At 33.4% G+C, this 22428-nt stretch overlaps 4 protein-coding genes and 1 long non-coding RNA gene across 6 annotated transcripts; 3 read left to right on the forward strand and 2 right to left on the reverse strand.

Moving 5' to 3' along the window:
• Positions 1-5798: 5798 nt before the first annotated feature.
• Positions 5799-7778, reverse strand: LOC140175794 (uncharacterized). The gene is made up of 2 exons (XR_011866392.1): positions 7323-7778; positions 5799-7132 (listed from the first exon to the last, which is right to left on the reverse strand). It is a non-coding gene; the product is annotated as an uncharacterized lncRNA (long non-coding RNA).
• On the forward strand, positions 6096-7382 carry LOC112714731 (protein DESIGUAL 2). Its single transcript, XM_025766387.3, has 3 exons — positions 6096-6544; positions 6630-6835; positions 6927-7382. The coding sequence occupies exons 1-3, from the start codon at positions 6446-6448 to the stop codon at positions 7150-7152; spliced, it is 531 nt and encodes a 176-aa protein (XP_025622172.1). The 5' UTR covers positions 6096-6445; the 3' UTR covers positions 7153-7382.
• Positions 7779-7978: 200 nt separating the features above from the next.
• On the forward strand, positions 7979-9602 carry LOC112714732 (putative 4-hydroxy-4-methyl-2-oxoglutarate aldolase 3). 2 transcript variants are annotated; one of them, XM_025766388.2, is made up of 2 exons: positions 7979-8534; positions 8921-9602. In XM_025766388.2, exons 1-2 carry the CDS (start codon positions 8432-8434, stop codon positions 9424-9426), a joined length of 609 nt encoding a protein of 202 aa, XP_025622173.1. In that variant the 5' UTR covers positions 7979-8431; the 3' UTR covers positions 9427-9602. The 2 variants fall into 2 exon arrangements, with proteins under 2 accessions (XP_025622173.1, XP_025622174.1); XM_025766389.3 differs by having other exon boundaries at positions 8383-8708.
• A 5414-nt stretch (positions 9603-15016) lies between these two features.
• LOC112717188 (uncharacterized) lies at positions 15017-15577 on the reverse strand. Its single transcript, XM_025769288.1, has one exon. It carries the CDS (start codon positions 15575-15577, stop codon positions 15017-15019), a length of 561 nt encoding a protein of 186 aa, XP_025625073.1.
• A 3370-nt stretch (positions 15578-18947) lies between these two features.
• On the forward strand, positions 18948-21298 carry LOC112714733 (thioredoxin-like protein CXXS1). Its single transcript, XM_025766390.3, has 3 exons — positions 18948-19628; positions 19742-19864; positions 20886-21298. The coding sequence occupies exons 1-3, from the start codon at positions 19530-19532 to the stop codon at positions 21036-21038; spliced, it is 375 nt and encodes a 124-aa protein (XP_025622175.1). The 5' UTR covers positions 18948-19529; the 3' UTR covers positions 21039-21298.
• The last annotated feature ends 1130 nt before the right edge of the window (positions 21299-22428 follow it).

Consider the following 22428-nt stretch of genomic DNA (forward strand, 5'->3'; position numbering starts at 1 on the left):
TGGAATTGGTTCCTCTTTGTAGTTTAATGGAACACAAGAAGCTGCGTGGCACCATATAACAGGGATTCCTCCCTTACCAATCTAGGACTCTTCTTTGTAGCTATAATTCATTGCTATGTTTAATTTTGGAATGAACTCTTATATAAATTTCAGAGTTTACATGATTTTATGATGTGATTATGTGATCAGCTTTATTATTCATATTTGATTTTTTTTTTTTTTTGAAGTGACAACAAGTGTAGAACTCATGATGATAATATTTAATCAATAACACAGCTTATACATTAATTCCAGGCCAGTTGTCTTATCCTCCCTAATTGTGGCCAACTTTTAGCCACCCTAATGGTCTTATCCAGTACATACTCGTCTTTCATGAGATTATAGTCATGATTTTAAAGAGGGAAAAAAAAGGTATTAACCAGTATTATATCTGTTTTAATTCACATAAAGGCAGAGATTATTTATCAGCATGTTCAATAAGTAGAACACAATCCTAGGTAATGCTGAAGCAAATTTGCAATAGTCAAAACACCCATCTATTCTTAGTTCTTACCCTACCCTTGATAACTATTCTAACAATACTAGAATAGGCCCTTTTACCCCCTGAATCGCTTGCCTAAGGTTGTATTAAGGAAAGTGTAGGGCTTTCAAGTTTCAACTTCCCTGCAGGATCAAAATCTTATTTTGGGTGTGCAATAATATTTCTGCAAATAATCTTGGCAGGTTCTATTGTTTAGCATCAGAGTATTACCACAGTTTAGGCACAGGAAATAGATATCAGCACAAGTAAAAAAGTAAAAGTAGCAATCGATTAGTATCAGCATTGAAAGAATCATACAAAGTTTTCCTCCTCAACAATACTAGATACATGATAAAGGCTCTTACTGAAATATGAACCGACCTTATCAGATAGAATGAGAAATCAGGTTTAGAATCAGCCATCATGAACATTGGGTAGGCTCAACTTCATTTGGCTATTACAGTACACTGCTAAAAGATCTATATTTTATGCACTAATAATAAGCAACCAACATTAACATAATTGCATCAAAAAAAAAAAAAATTGCTTTCTACACGTATTGTACATCTTGCTTCACAAACAGAGGTTAACAAATAACAATATGTATACAAATCTTCGGTTCATCTATACCTGCTATCACAGGAAAAAGAATGCCTTGTAATTGTGTTGCAATATCAAAAACGAATGCCTTATAACTGTGTCCGCAATATCAAAGAAGCTTGAGTTTACGCCTGGCCATGAAATCCTTAACATGTTCCATTTGGCAAGTAGCTTTTGCATCTCCACTCAATCCAGAACAGGAATCTCCTCCCCCTAAAGTAATAGCAAAGTAAAGATAAATGGTGCAGAGGATAACAAGTAGACTGAGGGCAACCAAGAGGAAGCGATGCCTCTTGACAAGCGTCGACCAACTGCCTAGTTCATCCTTTGGCCTCCGGAAAGATGGAGATCTACGAGGAGACATAATAGATTCAAGTACCAAGCCTTCTAGAGGAATCTTCTTTGGCCTGCCTGAGTCTGTACAGGATAGACAAATGCCAGTCAGGTTGTGATTCAATTAAAATTATTGTGGAAAGAAATATTATGAGTTTTTGAGAATTCAATCATGCAATCCATCCACCCTCTCCCTCTATCTACACTATCATGCAAATAATTTTTACTTCCCATAAAAGGTAGAGGGGCTAAGTTTTCCGTTAACAGTTCAATTTTTATGGGTGCATAAATAGCATTTTCTTCCCTGACAAACAAAACGGCTTAAGCTAGGAAGGGCCAGCAATACAAAGTATAACACCAACCACTTAGACTCGACAATGCTCAGCACTAGATCCCTACCATGTAAATTAAAACCTCCCGAGGAAAAACACAGTGAGAAAACACACAAGAGAGTAACTAAAAAGATAGTCAGATATCCCATTCAGAACCTATGCAGAAACATTGAATTCCACAAAATGTGTTTCTTAGAAGTCAGAATCTAATCTTTCATCAACAAAAAAGACTAAATGCCATTTGCATCATCAACATCAACATGATAACAGAACATCAAGCCATAAAGTACTCACTCATTTTGTAATCGGCGTAGAGGAAGCGGATGCTGAAACTGAAAGCAGAGAGAGTTGCTTATTGCAAAACCTAAAAGTTACACAAATATCAGCATAAATGACTCAAATGCATAATGATAATGCTGAAACTAATTCCTATAATTTATCGCACCTTTGGATGAACACAATGCATCAGAAAATACAGTGGGAAGAAAAGATCAAGTAATTTCCAAACAACACAATTAACGAAAAAGGAAATGACTATCCATTGGATAAATCACTGCATTTTCTAATCAGTAGCTACCAAATCTTTGATCAAAAGGGCAAAACTCCCTAAAAAAAAATCAAGAACGTTCCTTTTAAAATGAAACATCAGCATCATCTGCAATAAGTAATGAGAAATGAGGATCTACGGTGATAGAAGAAATGACAAAAAGTTCAGCTTGTGATTTGTATGGATCACAAGCTCTCCCATTTCTAAAGGATACTTCAAACAGTAACATCAAAATAAATTGTTAATTGAAGAATTGGCTAAGCATTCTTGAGCAGCTAAGAATAATTGCAAGAAAAGTAATAATTGAAGAGTCACATTATGGATCCAATACAATGAAACAATGCAGTTTAAGGAAGAGTGCATCGTAATAGGGAAAAAAAATTGAATCTGAAGAATGAATTATTTGTAAGAAAGGCAAAAAAGAGAAGAAGATACATACCGAGCCGTAACGTTGGAAGGGAAAGACGGAGAAGAGAAGAAAAAAAAATGAAAAGAAAAGTTAAAGAAAGGGATTTAGGGATTAGGATTATATTTGCGTGCGTCTTGCCGCGAGTCTAGCTCAGAAGATTTATTTAGTTAAGAAGATTACCACTATTAATTCTAGATTCTCACCTTAATTGCCTCATTATTATTCCATTAATACACAATTTAGAGAGACACGGATACATGCCCTTTCGCACCTTTCTAGAGCCGTTCACCTTATACGCGTAAACAAGGCCCCAAGTTGTAATATTTTAATATTAAAACTTAAAAGCTATAAATTACAAATAATAATCTGTCAATTTCTGCTGATTCTTATTTATAATTGTATTTAATGGAAGTGTCTTTGTGGATGTGTCTAATAAAAATATCTTTTTTATAGCTGTATTTAATGAAAGTGTCTTTATAAATATATTTTATGGATGTGTCTCTTTATACATGTGTTTAAAATATAATAATTAATTATTATTGACAATAAATTGGCAGATAATATATTGGTACCCTATACTTTTCCTAATAATAAATACGGAATGAATATTGAATATACCAACTTAGATCGATCAAATTATTTACACACTCATCTGTTTAAATAAATATTAAAAAACTTAAATCTTGTTTTTTTTATTTTATGTATATAATAATCTAAAAAAAACTACCAAATTAAAAAAAATGCAATGAAATAATTTAAAAGTTTACAACTTTCTATATACATGAAATTCTCAAATTTTCAGGTATAAAACAATTTCTGTCTTAAATTTTTAGAAAAACCAAACTTCCTATATAAAATAGATAATTTAGGGAGAGAGAAAAATAAAAATACTAAAAATATAATAATTTAAAATTATCTTATTTAACTTTTATATATATAACATCTAAAATTATATATTTATTATATTTAATATTATACATTTATTTTAAAAATAATTAATAATATAAAATAAAATTACTTTGACTGATTTAGGCGAAAGTCTTCCAACTTTGATTGTTTGTTGTTTGTAGATTACCAAAAAGCATGGTAGCAAAGCTTTGGTTTTTTTTTATTTTTTAAAATTAAAAATAAAACTCGAACCGATATCTTTAAATGAAAATGAAAAAATTATGCTATTTGAATTATAGACGCTTCGGGTTTAATATGTAGATTTTTTCAACATCTGATGAATTACCACTTATTTTTCCTGCCAATGAATCAAATCCTGATGAATCTTGAATTTCCCCAACAGGACTAAAAACTATCCCTGCTATAACTCTGCACACTATAACAGATTTTCTTATGAATGGCATCTCAATCTCAGTGGAATCAAAGGCTTTTCCACTTGTAGAACTAGTTTCAACCCCTAATGCTCCTTGGAATTCTATGTTGTTGGAGAATCCATTCCTCAGAATTTTACACACACCACAATGCTCTAAAGTGCTAGGCTATGGCAACTGTTTTTGCCAAGAGAGCAAGCAATAGTTGTTCTATGGAACCTTAGAAGCTCGTTTCCATCGGCCGCGCAATGCGGATGCTTCTTCTGTAGTATTTCAGATTTAATCTTCACCATTTTTCTATACTCTTCAAAGGAAGCAAGTGTTCTTGGCACGTTCTGCACTTTTAAGATACAATCTATCTGCCGTGACGTGTTTTCGGAGTTAGCTGAGGTTGTTCCACATATTGTTTCTATAATCTGCCTTCATGAATCTTCTTCAAGTTCAGTAACTGCATAATAGTACATTTGGATGTGGATGAACTATATTCTGAAGCCATAATAACATTTTCACCACATTAAGTAATACAAGTAAAAACTTTGCTTCTTTTTCTTTCTTGCAATGAATAGATGAAAATCATTTGGAGTTGGCTATCTTGTTTTTAGTCTCTCACCAAATATGCAAGTAGGTTTTGAATGGTTAATCAGGGCATGAAAATCAGAAACTTAGGAATCAATGAACCCTTTTGGTTTTGGATTGAAACTTAGTTGTTTTTCTTGCTGTTTTTTGCTTCCTTGGATCAAACCTTGTTTTGTTCTCTGTTGAGAACTACTTCCCTTTGGATCATGAACTTCCTTTTGATGTGGTTTGCACTGAAGTGTCTTCCAGAAAGATCAGAAAACCTCATGCATTCTGTGTCCCTATTTTCCTTATTCTCTCATAAAGATTCAACCTTCAAAATTATTTGACAGGAAAGTAAACAATCAAGGAATCCAATTACATAGTTCCTTCATATGCAAGTCCTTTTCTACAATTTAACATGTCACATGATACACATTCCTAAATTTAAAGCCTAATAATGAATTAAGAATATCAGTCTACAATGCCTTATTCAACAACCTGCAAGAAATTTTATAGCAATTAAGACTATATATTGGCTTCTGATCTTTGAACAATCAAATAAGATTGAGGTTGAATTGTTAGTAGAAAAAGAAAACTAGGACATCAAATAATAAAATAATGAATAAACTTTATGTTTCACTTTCACAATTCTCAGAAGATAACAAACTTAACATAAAAGCCTGAAGTCTATAAAAGAAAAAAGTTTGCATACTTCAGACATTTCCTTTTCTTTTTGGTACAGAGACATTTTCCTTCTTTAATTACTTAATTGAGTAATACCGATTAGCATTAGTCACTCACTTAACTCTTTTGAGTCATGAAAAGTAAAAAAAGGAAAATGTATTAACCACATTCCTTGGTGATATCGGCACTCTTGAATTATTAGGAGCTGTAATTCATCCAAACAAAAGGAGAAAACACCATTTAATACATGCACCATGCTGGGGGGAACACAATGAAAAAGATTGATTGGCTCTTTTAGTTAGAAGGGAAGCAATAATCTCAAAATCTTCTTTTCAATATGCTCATTTTAGACATGTAACTACTTGAAAGTGTGTTATGTACTTATGTCTATGTCTCATATTCATTATGAAAGGATAATCACCTCCCTATATGAACATCGTAGAAATTCCATTTCATTATGAATCACTATTAAGGTAAGGAAAATCCAAAAATGCTCTTTTTACGAAAATCCAATGTTACAATTGCTACTTGTTTTATTCATCTTTTGAGTAAAGAATAGGATCTCTTATTCTGTATGCCTTATGTAATTGTATCCTCTTCTTGATAATGACCCCAGGTACTTACATTCCTGATATAAGTGAAATGTATAATGTATTGTACCACTTATAAGTGATCAAGAAAGAAAAAGAGGAGCTGCCATTTAACATATACAACGGATCTATATCATGTTTCTCTTGAATTAAATATATAAATTTACAAATGTGTTCCTTTCCTGTCTCTGATAGCGAGAGAGAGAGAGAGAGACTTTGGTTCCAAGTAAAAGTAGAGGTTCTTTAGGAATACTTGTTGGTAGCCTTCCTTCCAAAGCACATATAAATGTCCCTTCTTTTGCTTCTGATACTGTGCTTACCGTGCCCTTCATGGAAGGAATATTGAAAAGGGAAGACAAAAGAAGAATAAAGTAATAATATGTAAGGGACAAATCAGCTTTCACCTGAACATCCTAACTGGTTTTTGCTGTCATATATGATATGATATTCCTTTCATATAAAGAAGATATATAGAATAGAGGTTCACTATTAAACTGAGGAGCTATCACATTCTCTTCTCTTGAACTGACAATAACCTTTGTATCCGGAAACCATGACAAAGAACTATGGCTTCCTCATCTGCATACTTGTGATGGTCATGGATATTATAGCTGGCATACTTGGAATTCAAGCAGAAATAGCTCAGAATAAGGTACAGTACAGTATACTAGTACATGTTTGAAAGAACATAGATGAGATGAACAGGCTTTGTTTAAACCCTTTTGAAATGAAAACAGGAAGAGCACATGAAGGTGGGAGTATTTGAATGTAGAGTTCCAAGCTATGAAGCCTTCAAGCTAGGATTAGCAGCCACAGTTCTGTTGGCCCTGGCTCATGTAATTGCTAACTTGCTTGGTGGCTGCATTTGTGTGTGGAGCAGAGATCAATACACAAAAGCCACTGCCAACAGACAATTAGCCGTGGCTTTTCTAATTTTCTCATGGTATGTTCCAAAAGTGGAGTTTAGTTTAGTAATTAGTACATGGATGTGTTGTGTTCTAATTTTCTAATTTTGTGTGTTCTGTTGGTTGCAGGATGATATTAGCAGTTGCATTCTCCATGCTGATAATAGGGACATTAGCGAACTCAAGATCAAAGCAATCTTGCAATATATTGAACCATCGGCTGCTATCCATTGGAGGCGTTCTATGCTTCATCCATGGATTATTTGTTGTTCCTTATTACGTTTCTGCCACTGCCACAAGAAGGGAAGAATCCAAGAGGCTAGAACAACCCCGGCCTATCCCAGGACACACGTAAAATAATCATATATACAACGTAACATTCAAATTGATACATAAAAAATGTACAATTATTACTCCAACTATTTTATTCGTTTTCTCTATACATGTAGCAGAGTGATGAAAAAATCATTAGAAAGAAAATTGTATTTGGTAATTGTGATGCTTCAATAGAAAAAAGAAGCATACATCTCAGCATGTACTATTTCATGAATGGAATTATTGTGCAAGCTTCACGTGTGACTCAAATTCAGCCATTTTCAATTCTTTCCGGCTCTCCTCTAACATAGCACTGAATGTCGTCCTTATCCACTCTTGGTACCTCCATCTCATCTTTTGCTTCAGATGAAGAGTTTTGTTGATGATCGTCGTCGGAACTTGAAGTGGAAGAAGCGGAAGCCGGGTGGTCCAACGGAGGGGAACGTTTGGTCCCTAAATTAATGTTTCATCATGAAAAAAAAAATAGAAAGATGAGAACGAGATTATTTAAAAAAAAATGATTGGAAACAACATTCTCTAAACAACATTCTCTCTGATTTAAGTTATAAAAGAGAGACAATGATTAAATTAGTGTTAATTAGACTTTTTATTCAGGTTGTGATTAACATATCCAGTATGATAGGTCACTAACAGTGTTGAATTTTAATAATAAAAGATTTACAAAAAAATATTTTAATACATTTTTTTAAATTTGAGTGAGCAAATTATAACAATTAGAATCTCAAAAATTAAATCAATATAATTTACAAATCTTAGATACCAAAATGAAACTTAAATCTCAAAACAGGTTTAAGAAAGTGACTAAGCGAGAATCATGTAATTTAAAGGAGTGTGTTTGACTATTGATATCCCATATTAGTTCATTTGTTGCTATTCTCACCCTTCACAAATGTTTAGGTAGTGGTCCCATTTCTATGTGACTAGGTGATTTCTTACAGCCGCATAAATTCCTGGCAGCAAATAAACCAAATTTTCGCTCAACGCCACAAATTTTGTAAGGTTATGTTATGTTTACAAATTACAACTGCACCATAATCTTATTGCTCTAACACTCAAAATTTTAAATTATTTTTTCTTTATTATATATTAAATTCAGTTTCTAACTTTCAATACGCATGCTCCTTTTATAGAATAATAAATACACATAAAACAATTGAGCAAATAATGTCGCCACAGTGATACGCATTTTCCAGGAAAGTAATCATATCCCAACTAACAAGTAATGTATAGCGGTTGAGATGAAATGGATGTGGCATGGCACAGCAATCAAGGATGGCTGACGTCATCTTTGGAAGTTTATGCACACTGACCCAAAAAGTGACCATGTTCTTTTCATTTATATTCAACCTTCCTCTTCTTCCTCTTCCACCTCTTCTGTTCAAACCTTGAAGAAGCAACAAGGTAAGCATCTTCTGCTTTAATTTCATTTACTGCTTTCTACATATGCTTTCACAATTTCATCAACAGCTCATAATAATTCTCTGTTTCTGTTTGAACCAACTAGAAATTTTGCTTCTTATGCATGTTAATTGATCCACTTAGAACAGTCAAAATGGGTTGACCTAACAAATTAAGGTGTGTTGAATTACTAGTGTTAATGTTAGAATATAATTAGGATCAATTAGAATTATTTACTATAACTGAATATTTATTATAAAATATTAAGTTTTTATTATTATGATTCTCTTAGTACCTATAAATATCTTTTTATATTATATTATTCTACACAACTTAAATAAAGACAACTTGATTATATTTAATAATATATAAATTCTTGTTTCTAACAGTTAAGATGGCTGCTTTGGCAACGGCTGAAATCTGTGACACAAATGCAACACACATAACAAGTGGTGATTTGAGGGTGCTGCATCCAGTGTTCCAGGTGTACGGTCAAGCGAGGGGATTCTCAGGGCCAATTGTGACCCTAAAGGTGTTTGAAGACAATGTGATTGTGAGGGCAATGCTTGAGACAAAGGGAGAAGGGAGGGTTCTTGTGATTGATGGTGGAGGGAGCATGAGGTGTGCCCTTGTTGGAGGGAACCTTGGTCAACTTGCTCAGAGCAACGGTTGGGCGGGGATTGTGGTCAATGGTTGCATAAGGGATGTGGATGAAATCAATGCATGTGACATTGGTGTGAGAGCTTTGTCCTCTCATCCACTCAAGTCTAACAAGAAAGGAACTGGGGATAAACATGTCCCTATCTATGTTGGAGGTGCATTCATCCGTGATGGAGAGTGGTTGTATGCTGATAGCGACGGTATCATCGTATCCAAATTCGAGTTGTCCGTTTAAATTCCATGAAAGATTCAACGTTACAAATTCAATGGTGATTAATCCTTCGCCCCATTTCATCATTAAAATATTTTTCACTTTTATTGTTGGTATGTTTGTAAGCTTTAAAGGATGATATTGTGATTTGATTTTATTTAAAGTAGAAATATTTAGCTACTAATGAGTTATAGCTCAAATGGCATAGTTTCTTCATACTCAATTAAGAGGTTGTGGGTTTGAATTTTCTATCTTTCATAAAAAAAATAGAAATATTTAGCTTCTTCGGGGAACTAATATTTCAGAAGTTGTGATGTATGTGAACTTACTATACTGCTATGTGCATTACCTTTAGAAAAGTATACTCTTTATGGCAGAGTAAGAAAATGGATGGTTTCTGATCTGACTTCATTCAAAGATGCTGCATTACCTTTAGAAACCTGAAAAAAATATATATAGTCTTTGAATCTACTCAAATGTTTGATTACTTTGACCAAATTCCTAGCCAAAATCTACAAGGAAAATCTTTGAACCAAAAGTGTCATGGTACAATTTGAAGTGAACTTGGTTGGGAGTTTGACCAGCTTATTTCGTAATGGGTAATTTTGTTTACAAGATGGTTTTTTTGTAAGTATTAAAATGGGCTAAAAATCCAGAAACTTATACACAGATAAATAGGAAGACTTTCCTTTTTTGGTGAGTGACTTCCTTATTTTTTAATATTCATATAAAGGTATTAGAGGCTGGCCCAAACCCAAGTAATGAGTAATAAATTATGGGCTTATTATAATCAACGTTAAGCTTATTATAAGGGTAAGGGATCTTTGAAAACTTAGCCCACTATCTTCTAATTTGCTAAGAAACATTTATCTTTTTTCTTTTAAATATTTGTTGGTTTTCTTCTCTCATAAATATTACTCTCTCAACAATAATCTTCCAAAGTCCAAAATATTGTTCTCGCTAACAATTAGGTGAATTGCTCACGAATCACGAATGTGAATTTATAGAAGCTACAATCCAGATACGTTGACATATATTATTAGTCGAATTTCCTCCCAATCATCAATCTGGACATTATGCACCTTCAATGGGACAATATGCGTTATCTCCGCATTGCTTTGATCACTTTAACCAGAACTAATAGGAAAAAAAATGTATCTTCAACATCATTAAAACATATTTAATTGAAAATAAAAAAATTACAAAAATATATAGGACAATTTATCTAAATAAAATGGTTAGGAGAAATTTTTACTTAAATAAAACAATTGCAATTCCTTTTACTTACATGTCTCGATTTATTATTATGTATTACCACGTTTTACTTTTTACACATAAATCGTAGCAAGTAAGCACGGTTTATGAAGTGACCAAGATGAGTATAAACCTTAGTAATTAAGCACAAATTATGCATGAATAACGTAGGTAGAAACTGTGCTAGGTGCCAACGGTTTATGAGTAGTCTGTGTGATCATAAAATTCCCTAAATTATCACGGTTTATGCGTGAATTAATATAAATACAAAATTTATCTATCACATTGACTAAACTTATTTATTTACGTAAAGTTTGTTTATAGACTAAGCAAACTTGTTTACATTTTAATTTTAATACGATTTGAATTGTATTAATATATTTTTATAAATTTTAATCAATTTAATTTTATTTAAATAATTAGATTTTTAAATTATAAAATTTGTATTAGTTTGTAATTTAAAATTTAAATAGATATAATTTAAATTAATAATTTATAAAATTGTATGAAATCGTATTATATGATTAATTATATTTATTCGATTTTTAAAAAATAACCGTGGTTAATTTTTTTTATTTGAATATATTCATATTATTTTTAAATTAAAAAATATACTTATTTAAAATAATATGAGTACGTTTATTTAAATTTAAAAAATTTTAAAAGGAGTATGTTTATTTAAAATATTAAAATTTTAAATTTTAAATAAATTTACTTATATTAATTTTAAATTTTATTTAAAATAATACAAATATATTTATTTAAATTAAAAAATTAAAATAATAAGAATACATTTATTTAAAAAAATTTAATTAAAAATAATATACGTGTATTTATTTGTTAGTTAAAAATTAAAATCGTTATTTTTTTAAATCGAATAAATATAATTAATCATATGAGTACAATAATACGAATACATACAATTTTATAAGTCTTTAATTTAAATTATATCTATTTAAATTTTAAATTATAAACTAATATAAATTTTATAATTTAAAAATCTAATTATTTAAATAAAATTAAATTGATTAAAAATAAAAATATACTAATACAATTTAAATCGTATTAAAACGTAAACAAGTTTGTTGAGTCTATAAACAAAATTTACGTAAATAAATAAGTTTAGTTAATGTGATAGGTGAATTTTGTACAAACTTTATGAAAACACAATAAAAAAATTAAATCCTAAAAAATAACATGATTTTTTTTAGAATTAATTTTTTTTATATTTTATAATAGAAATAAAAAATCTGATTAACATTGAGCTGGTCCAATATTTTAGATAATTTTATTTTTTTTAGTGTAATTCGAATTGCATCCCTTATAATTCGAATGAGTATAATTCGAACTACCTGGATCAATTCGAATCAGGTAGGTTCGTATTACGTACGAATTTTGGCTGCTGATCAACTTCAAATTACTGTTGGTTTGTAATTCGAATTAGTTTGATTCGAATTACATAAAAATACGCTTCTAGTTGATCCATGTTACATTTTTTACTTTGGTTGAATCATGTAATTTCTCCTCCATTCTAATCTAATAGTGTGATTTGCCCTTATTATTTAGAAAACTCTCTTTCTCACTTGCTATTGTAAAATACTTCTCTTCACCAGCTTGAATCTCACTCATATATATAGAATTTTTCTCTTCATAAACCGTAACAAGTAACAAAGGTTTTTGCATTTACATATCACTTCATAAACCGTGGAAAGTAACAAGGTTTTATGATCAAAGTTCTCTCTTCATAAACCCTGCTTAGTTACCACAGTTTATGCTCATCTTGGTCACTTCATAAACCGTGCTTACCTGCTACAGTTTACGTGTAAAGAGTAAAACATGGTAACTTACCACGATTTACATAATAATGAATCAGGACACGCAATTAAAGAAATTGTAATTGTTGCATTTGAGTAAAGAGTTTTCCCAACCATTTTATTTAGGTAAATTACCCAAGTGTATATATATATATTGAAGAAAGATAGCTCAACATACTAAAGTGGAACATGTAAGAACAAGAAACACAACAATAAATATAAGACAATAAACACAGTCATATAGGGTATAATCCGTTGTCATCTCCGACATTGCTATCAACAACCAAACGGATCAACACCGCATCATTTTCTGTAGCTCAAAAACGACTTATTCTTGATTACATCAACACCTATCTCGGAGCTTCGAAAGACTTTGCTATTCCGTTCCAACCAAATGTTTCAGATAACTGTAAAAAACCCTATTAGCCACTTCTTTTGTTCAATGTTACGACCAGACACTTCAATGCAACTCTCAAACAATTCTTTGACAGTCCCGAGAATAGCCCTAACTCTATCAGCACACGACAACCAAGCGCACCACACCTACCACGTAAACTCACATCCAAAAAACAAATTCTATTTTCTTTTTACACAAAATACAAATCTTATCACTATGATGTATAATTCTTAGCCTTCTCAGTCTTTCTTTAGTGTTGACCCTACCTACTAAGATAAACCATGCAAATAGTTCAACTCTTGGAGAAACCAATCCTTTCCATATGGTATTAGTGAAGCTATAACTTGTGATGTCCTCTGCGAGAGTCTCTTTCTACAACACCTGTACAAATAAATTAGTAGAAAAAGCATATGTTTTGTCAAATTTCCATATAACTGTATCCTCTCAATCAGACGATAGTCTTGCTAGCCATGATTGGTCATGGAGTTTATTGAGCAACTCTATAACCCATTAAAATAAATTTCTTCTCCATTAAAAGTTCCATACCCACTTTAACCCATCTTAGAACCCATAATCTCCTATGACAGATCCTTGTTGATTTGAAATAAAGAAGAGTCTCAGAAAACTATCTTTCAAAGAGCCACTTTGTAACCAATCTTTCTCCCAAAATCAAATATGTCTGTCATTTTCCACTTCTATAGACAAACCATTGATCATCATATCTCTTACCTATTGCCCTTTCATATTAAGCTGGCAAATATCTTTCCATGGGCCACCTCTTGACGGTAATGGCTGTTTTGACAACATTACAGTTGGGTTCAAATGATTACAGGAACATACAACCTTCTTACCCAACGGGCAATCTTCCTTTGAAAAGCGCCACCAACACTTGAACAGAAGTGACGCATTTCTAATTAATACATCCCCACCCCCAAACCACCTAACTTTTTCAGAACTTGCACCATCTGCCATTTCACAAGTGGCATACCGTTATTCCCATCTTCTTTACTCCATAAAAACCTTCTCTGCAATTTAATTATCTTTTCTGCAACCACCTTTGGTATCGTATACAGGCTTAAGTAGTAAATTGGCAAGCTATTAAGAACAGATTTTATGAGAACCAACTTACCAGCTTTGTTGAGAAACTTCGCTTTTCATAAGCTAAGCTTATCTTCCACTTTGTCTATGATTGGTTTACAGGTCTTCACCAGTCGAGGATTTGCACCTAGAGAAATTCCTACGTACCTGACAAGTAAAGCAGTTTCGGCACACCCCAACAAACCACACATATTCATCACCATTCCTGCTCACAGTTAACCGAAATCAAGTTTGACTTATCAAAGTTAATACTCAAGTCAAACATCAACTTAAAACAATGCAGAAGCATCTTATAATTCACTATTATCTCCATTTCCTGTGGGCAAAATAAGACTGTGTCATCTGTAAATTGGAGATGCGACAACTCTATGTTGTCCCACCAACAATGGAGCAATGCATCCATTTCTGAATGCCTCACCCACCATCCTGTGCAAGATGTCAACGACAAGAACGAACAGAAAAGGAGAAATATTATCTCCTTGTTTAAGTCCTCTCTCTATTCTGAACGACTTTAATGGTGACCCATTAATTAACACCGACTTAGATGCTGTAGCTACATATTCCTTCACTCATGCCCTCCATCTAAGACCAAAACCCATCTTTTGTAGCATAAATCCACAAAGCTCCATCTTACCCTGTCGTAAGCTTTTTGAAAGTCTAATTTGATAATTGCCGCCTGCTTCTTACTCAACTTTAGCCATTGGACCGTCTCACAAGCAATGAGAGCACCATCATATATTTTTGACCCTTTACAAATGCAGATTGAGTCTCTCCCACTAAACCTGGCATCACTACATGCATCCTTCTCACCAAAATTTTGGATATCACCTTATAAACACAACCAACTATACTAATCGGCCTCAAGTATTTAATTTCCTTGGCTCCCATAAATTTTGGGGCTAGCGCCACCCATGTTACATTAACATCCGTTGGTAACTTCGCAATTTGGAAAAGTCCCAACACGACTGCAGTAAATTCCTGGCCAATCTCACCCCAACATTTCTTTATGAAGTTCATATTGTACCCATCACTACCTGGCGCTTTACTGGACTCAATCCCAGACGGCCTCTCGTATTTCCTCAGGCGATGGCATCACCTCTAACGCTGCTGCCGCTTTATCATCAATCTGCCTTACCAACCCGTCATGGATCCCAATCATAGGAGTATATTTCTGCCGATATAGATCCTTATAAAATCCTGTAATTGCAACCTTTATTTTAGCCTGATTCCTCACCAATCTGACATTAATTACTAGAGAATCGATTATGTTGTTCCTCCTTCTAGTCGACGCTAGGTTATGGAAGTACCTAGTGTTCTTGTCCATATCTCTAGCATGTTGAGATTGAGACATCTGCTTCCAATGAATCTTCTTTCTGGCATACCACTTCGCACAACAAGTCACAAGAGCCTTCCGTTTAGCCTTTAATGTTCTGTCATAACTACCAGCACTAACCATATCATCAATCTTCTTAATATCTTCCTCAAACTTCTTTATCATGTTTTCCATATCCCCAAAATTGTCCTTATGCCATCTCCTCAGCAGTACCACCAATGCCTTCAGTTTATTAGTCAACTGTTCATCACCTAAGTTCCTCCACTCATCCTTCACCATCCTCAAAAACTCTTCATGTGTAAACTAGGAATCCAAGCTCTGAAACGGTCTTGGACCCGCACTAAGTCTTGTATCTTCTAGAATCAATGGGCAATGATCTGATAGACCTCTAGATCCCCCTCTCAACCGAGTATCTGGAAACTCCTCAAGCAACTCCACACTGACGAGAATCCTATCAATGCAGCTACTAGATCGATCTCGAAAACCATGTGAACTTTCGATCAGTTAGGGTAAATCCACTAGCTGTAAATCTTGCACCCATTCCTTAAAATCTTCCGCAGATGTTGGTAAACTAACAACGCGTTTCCTTTCCTCCATCCTTAGTATCTCGTTAAAGTCTCCCATGAAACAAAACAGTACTTGACATAAACCCATAATATAGCTTAACTCCTCCCACATCACCAATTTCTCACTCCGTACATGTGCTCTATACACCAAGTAGAATGCATAGTTATAAATTTTTTTTATCAGCAAACCTTCAACGCACAGCCAACCATCCCCTTTATAACAGTTTGACCGTTTAAACAATAAATCATCCCACATTAATAATAACCCGTTAGAGGCACCTACTAATTTCACATAATCCCAACCCATCGTGTCACAACTCCACAACCGTACTACATCAAACTTAGTCACTACCTCTCTTTTGGTTTCAATCAATCCTAACATATTCAACTTATACTTTTCTTCAACTCTTTTATCATACTCAACTTCTCATCCCCTCTTAGTCCTCTAATATTCCAGCAACTATTTACACACCATGTTATGTTGTTTGGGCTTGCTCCTCCTAACTTTCTCTTTTTGTTTTGCCATCCTTCTTTTTTTCGTAATAGCTTCATTCTGATTTTGTAAAATTGGCATAATGTCTTCTTCTTCATCATAGAAAACCGTACCAGACTCCACCGCTAACTTCTATGTTTCCTTATTTTCGGTTAACTGATCTTCCTGCGTACACCTCTGTTCAGCATTTCGATTTGTATCTTCCACTTCTGTGTCGGATCCAACATCCTATGTATCCTGTTCTTTGGCATTTTCATGTCCCTCAACTTCATCTTCACCTCCTACCTTCACCTTATTATTCTCACATTCCTGGAATTGCATCCTTTGGCCTCCCTGGTTTGCCTGGTCCGTTCTTCTTTCAACGAATCCCTCCACTTTCGGCCCTTGGTCATGTCCATACACATTGTTCGCTGCTTCCAACCTATCCACGACAATGCTGCATGTACCCCGATCTTTACTTCCGTTCTGCGCCTTCCTACTGTTGCAACATGCCATACGTCTCCTCGGCAAAATGGAATGCGTCTCACATTCCTTAGCAGTGGCGTGCTTAATGGCTTGTGGATGTTGGAAAGTGCTACTCGTACCACGTATCCTTCCATTGCTCAAGGAAGGATCATCCTGCACCGACCCGAAATCCATGTATAGCCTCTGACCCAGGCCAACTTCCATACCATGCTCTTGTTGCAACAGCTCCCAATTCATCCCCTTATCAAACCCACAATGTTGCACAAGCCCATTATCTTGATAGCTCAGAAGGAGTCTATTCTTGTGGGCCTCCCTATTGGTGAAGCCTACACCCATATCATTCCATCCTTGAACTACTTCCTCAAATTTTTTGGACCCACTTCCTTTATCAAAGTAATTCTCAATATCCGTTCTTTTCGAATCAGTCTCCTCATAATTATCAAATTCTCACAATCAGCCTCATCATTAATCCTTTTAATTTTGAACGAACCCATTTTCCGTTTCACTTGATACGATTTTAAATTTTTTTGATTGCATTCATTCAAAAGAATATCTGGTGTTACCATTCTACCCTTTATCTTCATCACCTTCGTTAGCCGGTGTCACGATAAGCTCAGCCGTTAGATCCCATACTGCCGCCATTCCACTGGCACGTGAACTAGAGCTTTCACACGTTTGCCTTACGATTGCATCTTCCAACAAACATTTATCTCCATATATCTCATGTCCCACCTCCTTTACAAAAACATCGAAGTTGCTACTACCTACAATGATATGCACCCACTCCTTAATTATGTCAAATATACAAGTATCAGTTAACACTCGACCAATGCTGAATGATAATGCAGACTTCGTTATATCGTCACAGTTGACTACTTTCCTATATAGACCGCCTATCATGTTGAACATCTCCATTGACTAAATGTGTAAAGGCACTCCATACCATTCTAGCCAAACTCTTCTAGTCTCACTACGTTCTAATTCCTCCCATCTCCAAACACTATGAAAGAATTGTAGGAAACTATTCATTTTAAACGTGTATGCTTCTCTTCATTCTTCACAGTATCAAAAACTAATAAGGTATTGTATGCTCCAAGTTCTTTGAATTTAATAACCTGAGAAAAGTTCTTACTGATCGCTCTCTGTAGCGATTTGAAGTCAATGGCCATCGTCGTTTCTCTTACTAAACTCCTTAGCAGCCAATCTCTTTTACTATTGGGACTTGAACCTTCTTCGTCCAACTGTTTTCATGCGGGTCCTTAACCGATGTAGCCTTCTTCGTTTCTTCCACTCTTGTAGGACTTTCGCCTCTCCTAGGTTGTCTGTTCTCCACATCAGTTCTTACAATGTCTCATTTACGTAACCTGGTGTTCTTCCCCTCCATTGACTTTCTATACTTAGCCTCACCTACAGAGATTATCTTCCCCATTATACTCTATGATGTATTTCTGCTATAGCCTTCATCATCCCCCTTTCATTGTATAGCGAACAAACGCAAATAAAAACACTTTTTCATTTTTCAGCTTACGAGCTAAATAGATGTTATTGATTCGTCCCATCCAATAAAACAATGAAATAATTTCTTCTTTAAAATATTTTGTGGTAGATTGATGATAAAAATAAAAAAAGAATCGTTTCTCAACGTTGATATTCCTATCGATTCTAAACTCTAAAATCCTTTATCTATAAATCCCTAATTCTATCCTACTAAGTGTTTTCCATCCTCTCTCTCGCTCATCTTTCTCAATGTTTTTTCTTCTCAGTGATTCAACATATTCTTATTATGCGTATTATTTTTGTATTTATATATATAAAAATATTATTTATATATTATAATTAATTATTAATATATTTATATATAAATATATATAATTTAATTTATTTTAAATATATATTTTTATTTTGATCTATATTTATTTTTTAATATGTAATGTTATAATTAATTTGGATATATACATACCATAGTTGTTATATATAATAAATTCTTGATTTCTTGTATGTTGCACCAAACGCTCATTCGAGAATGTTCGGGACGCACATGTGTCCCAGTGGGCGCGCGCCTATTGAATCCGCAACCTGCGGGCACATTCAATTATTAATTAATTAATAAATCATAATCTCTAGCACACAGATAGATAGTTACATTATCCAAATCTTTTTCTTTTACCTCTTTAAATCGTGATCTCTAAGGCTAGATAGATAACTATGCGATCCCATTCATATCTTATTATAAAAAGTCATTCCAAATTTCTAATATAATATAATTATATTACAGTAATTATTATAATTATAATATTTTAAAAAATGTAATTAAAATTAAAATGATATATTTTATTATTAAATAATATTTTTTAAAAAATGTTATTTAAAAAATATAATTTTAATTTTAACCATATTTATATAATTATTATAGTTATCATACAATTCACTTATTATAAAATGTGACAATAATATTTAACTTTTTATTTTGCATGATAACATGATGAAGATTCTTGGCTTGTTCGTCAAGTTGTGTAAAACTAGTGGTGGGCCTTCTTAATTCACTCGAAGATATCACTTAAAAATTATTAAATGATGCTCATGTTCTGCTCTTATCTGTGTCTATCTTTTATTTTTTAAGTTAAACAGAGTCTCGAGCTGTACCTAGGAAGAAGCATAATATAATATACTGAAAATTAAAAAAAAAAATTGAAGGTAGTAGGAGGGAATGGAAACCGCAGAGGAGCAGAAGCCGAGAGTTGTGGTGATTGATTCTTTGCAATCATGGGAATTCTATGTCAATCAGGCCTCTACCCAGAACTCCCCTGTAGGTCACTCATTTAATTTCCTCCATTTTCTTATTTATTTATGTTAATGAAAAGGGAGTTTAATTGAGTTCTAAGTAATTTGATTGTGGTGGATTGTTATTATTGTATGTAGATTGTTGTGCACTTCACTGCTTCATGGTGCATGCCATCAGTGGCTATGAATCCTTTCTTTGAAGAATTGGCTTCAACTTATCCAGATGTTCTCTTTCTCACTGTTGATGTTGATGAAGTCATGGTTATAAATCTTTTGCTACTCCTTTTTATAAATCTTTCCAATCTTATTTTGTGCTTTGCTTTGATCTGTGTAACATTCCGCATGAACTGTTGAACTCATACTTGTAATCTCTGCACAAGTTCCACATTGCTATAGAATCTTATTATCACAAAAATATGGATAGAGACATAGAGGAGTGAATATCCAATTCGGTTCTTGAAAATTATCTTGAAAAGATTACGAAGTCTTAACAAAAAAAAATTCAATTCGATTTCTGATTTTTTTGGGACTGATTAGCACCTGTGTCATAAAAATAAAATTCAGGAGTTGGAATATTTTTTTTTTGTCAAAAATCTTCTTATCTTTCGAGATAATTGTGAGAGGCTGCTTAAAATTTTTTCTCAAACAGCATTTATACTCTCATTTTCATTAATAAACTTGTGCCTTCCTTTTCTCTTAGTGGGGATTTTTCTTTCCTGTTGCTTTGTTTTCTTTCCTGTATTAAGAACATGATAAGATAATTAAGAAAAATTAAGAAAGCAAGCAGTTCAAGGCTAGTAGAACTATTGAAAAGTTTGAGAGATAGAGATAGACATAGACATAGACATTTCTTATCCTGATTTTTTGTATTATTTTTGCCAGCTGTTACCTAATACTATGATTATATGTGACATGTATTCTACAAAGTCTACATGGACAGTAACAGTAAGTTAGTCCAATAATTGATGTAGGCATGTAGCTATTGAGATTGATTCTTGTGTGGATAAGGATTGGTGCTGTAGATTGCAGTTTTTTAGATTCCTAGATAAGATAAATGGGTAGCAAACTCTACTTGATATGTTCCTTTATTTTGTTTTATTGGTATTGATATTAGAAAAAACTTGCACCAAGGCACACGTTCCAAAGCATTGGATCGCTAATTTTTTTCATAAATCTAAACCGATATGTTATGATGTATGTGTTGATCAACATATTATAATGTGTACTTGGCTGTGGCTAATTGAAATGATTTAATGATGGTAAGTAAATGCATGATGATCAGGAAGTAGCAAAGAGGATGGATGTGAAGGCAATGCCAACATTCGTGGTGGTGAAGGACGGTGCTCCATTGGAGAAGGTGGTTGGTGCGAATCCGGAAGAGATAAAGAAAAGGATAGATACTTTTGTTCAGTCCATTCGTGACTCAGTAGCATAGATTTGATTGAAAAGTGAAAGCTATTGCATCTAATATCATACTACTTTTTCAACTTGTGTGCTGCTTTAATTTCTGGTCAAAGTCAAACATGTAATTTCCCACTTTGTTAATAAATTTGTACATTTTTACAGTTAACTAAGTTGTTGCTGGTTTATTTTATGGTGATATTTGATTGTAATCGGTAAAACTCAAGGGACTATGTATTGCTGTCTTTGTATTGGTTCATTCCTTAGTTAAAAAAAATATTCTCCATAAACAAATGCCATGCATACTTGCAATTGTTGTGTGTGTTTGGATTCCTTTAGCATTAAGCCTAAGCCACTGTAATATTTGAGCTAGGAGTTTGTGGTCAATTCCCAACAATGTTAGTATCCTGTTCCTTTTGGTCAACCGTGATATTTTTCTATGATGATTGATTATTGACAACTTAGAAGCTAATGCCTAAACCCAATATCACGATGAATGAATCTAAAAAATGAAGAACTTGAATTGGAAAAAAAAAAAAAAAAGAGATTTGTGTAAGAATTTATTTTTTTAACTCATATATTTTACATCAAAACAAGTAAACTTCTTGATTGTAAATTGATTTCATATAAAATTTATATTTCATCCAATAGGTAAGAGGTGTTTTTTTTTTTGTCTAAACATGAAAAGAAATAAAATAAACACTATCCTATATTCGAGCGATGATTTGGTGGAGATCAATACAAGGTTTGGACCAAATAACATGATTAGAGTTATTTTTGGCACCATATCTAGCCATTCAATCCGCAACTTTATTTACTTCTTGGGACACTCACTCAATGTGAACAAGTTAAGGATGAGATAAAAGCTCCTGAATTTTGTGAACCAGATCTGTTACTTCAGATGAATAACCACTTGTAAGCTCATGCATGATGGGCAGAATGTCAAGACAATCCATTTCACATATAATATCACTCAAATCGCAATCCCAAGCTAAAACCAGCCCCCTCCAAGCAGTAAATAATTCACATCTAATGATAGATCATAGGAGAATGCTTTCAGAGCAACTCGTGATCCAATCTCCCTTAGAATCTCTAATAATACACTCAAATCCCGCTAAATTTGAATCTAGATACAAATTTGCATCACAATTAACTTTAAAATTGGTGATTTCCAACACAGTCAATTTCGGAGAGACCTAAAGGCATTATTTCGATTCCTATAAACCTGTAAATCTTTGGCGGTAATTCTGGCCAAGGCAACAATCTTGTGGTCTGTCCAAGGTTGTCAATATTGAATATGTCATTGCACTTATGTCTCCATATCCACCAAAGTCTTGCACCAAAAGACGCCTTATTGTTAGCCAATGCCTTCCGAAACCACTCTTCAAGAGCAATACCAGCAGCCGTCGAGTCCAGGATCCTAG

This window comes from Arachis hypogaea, chromosome 10, assembly GCF_003086295.3.
Source record: "Arachis hypogaea cultivar Tifrunner chromosome 10, arahy.Tifrunner.gnm2.J5K5, whole genome shotgun sequence".
Classification (NCBI taxonomy): Eukaryota; Viridiplantae; Streptophyta; class Magnoliopsida; order Fabales; family Fabaceae; genus Arachis; species Arachis hypogaea.

Bases quoted from the DNA above. Each gene is read 5' to 3' on its own strand.
- LOC112714731 (XM_025766387.3), top strand. From the start codon at position 6,446: ATGACAAAGAACTATGGCTTCCTCATCTGCATACTTGTGATGGTCATG. The intron at 6,545-6,629 runs GTACAGTACAGT...AAATGAAAACAG, and splicing joins CAGAAATAGCTCAGAATAAG to GAAGAGCACATGAAGGTGGG. The intron at 6,836-6,926 runs GTATGTTCCAAA...TGTTGGTTGCAG, and splicing joins GCTTTTCTAATTTTCTCATG to GATGATATTAGCAGTTGCAT.
- LOC112714732 (XM_025766388.2), top strand. From the start codon at position 8,432: ATGCACACTGACCCAAAAAGTGACCATGTTCTTTTCATTTATATTCAA. The intron at 8,535-8,920 runs GTAAGCATCTTC...TGTTTCTAACAG, and splicing joins AACCTTGAAGAAGCAACAAG to TTAAGATGGCTGCTTTGGCA.
- LOC112717188 (XM_025769288.1), bottom strand. From the start codon at position 15,577: ATGGTGAAGGATGAGTGGAGGAACTTAGGTGATGAACAGTTGACTAAT.
- LOC112714733 (XM_025766390.3), top strand. From the start codon at position 19,530: ATGGAAACCGCAGAGGAGCAGAAGCCGAGAGTTGTGGTGATTGATTCT. The intron at 19,629-19,741 runs GTAGGTCACTCA...TATTGTATGTAG, and splicing joins CCTCTACCCAGAACTCCCCT to ATTGTTGTGCACTTCACTGC. The intron at 19,865-20,885 runs GTTATAAATCTT...CATGATGATCAG, and splicing joins TTGATGTTGATGAAGTCATG to GAAGTAGCAAAGAGGATGGA.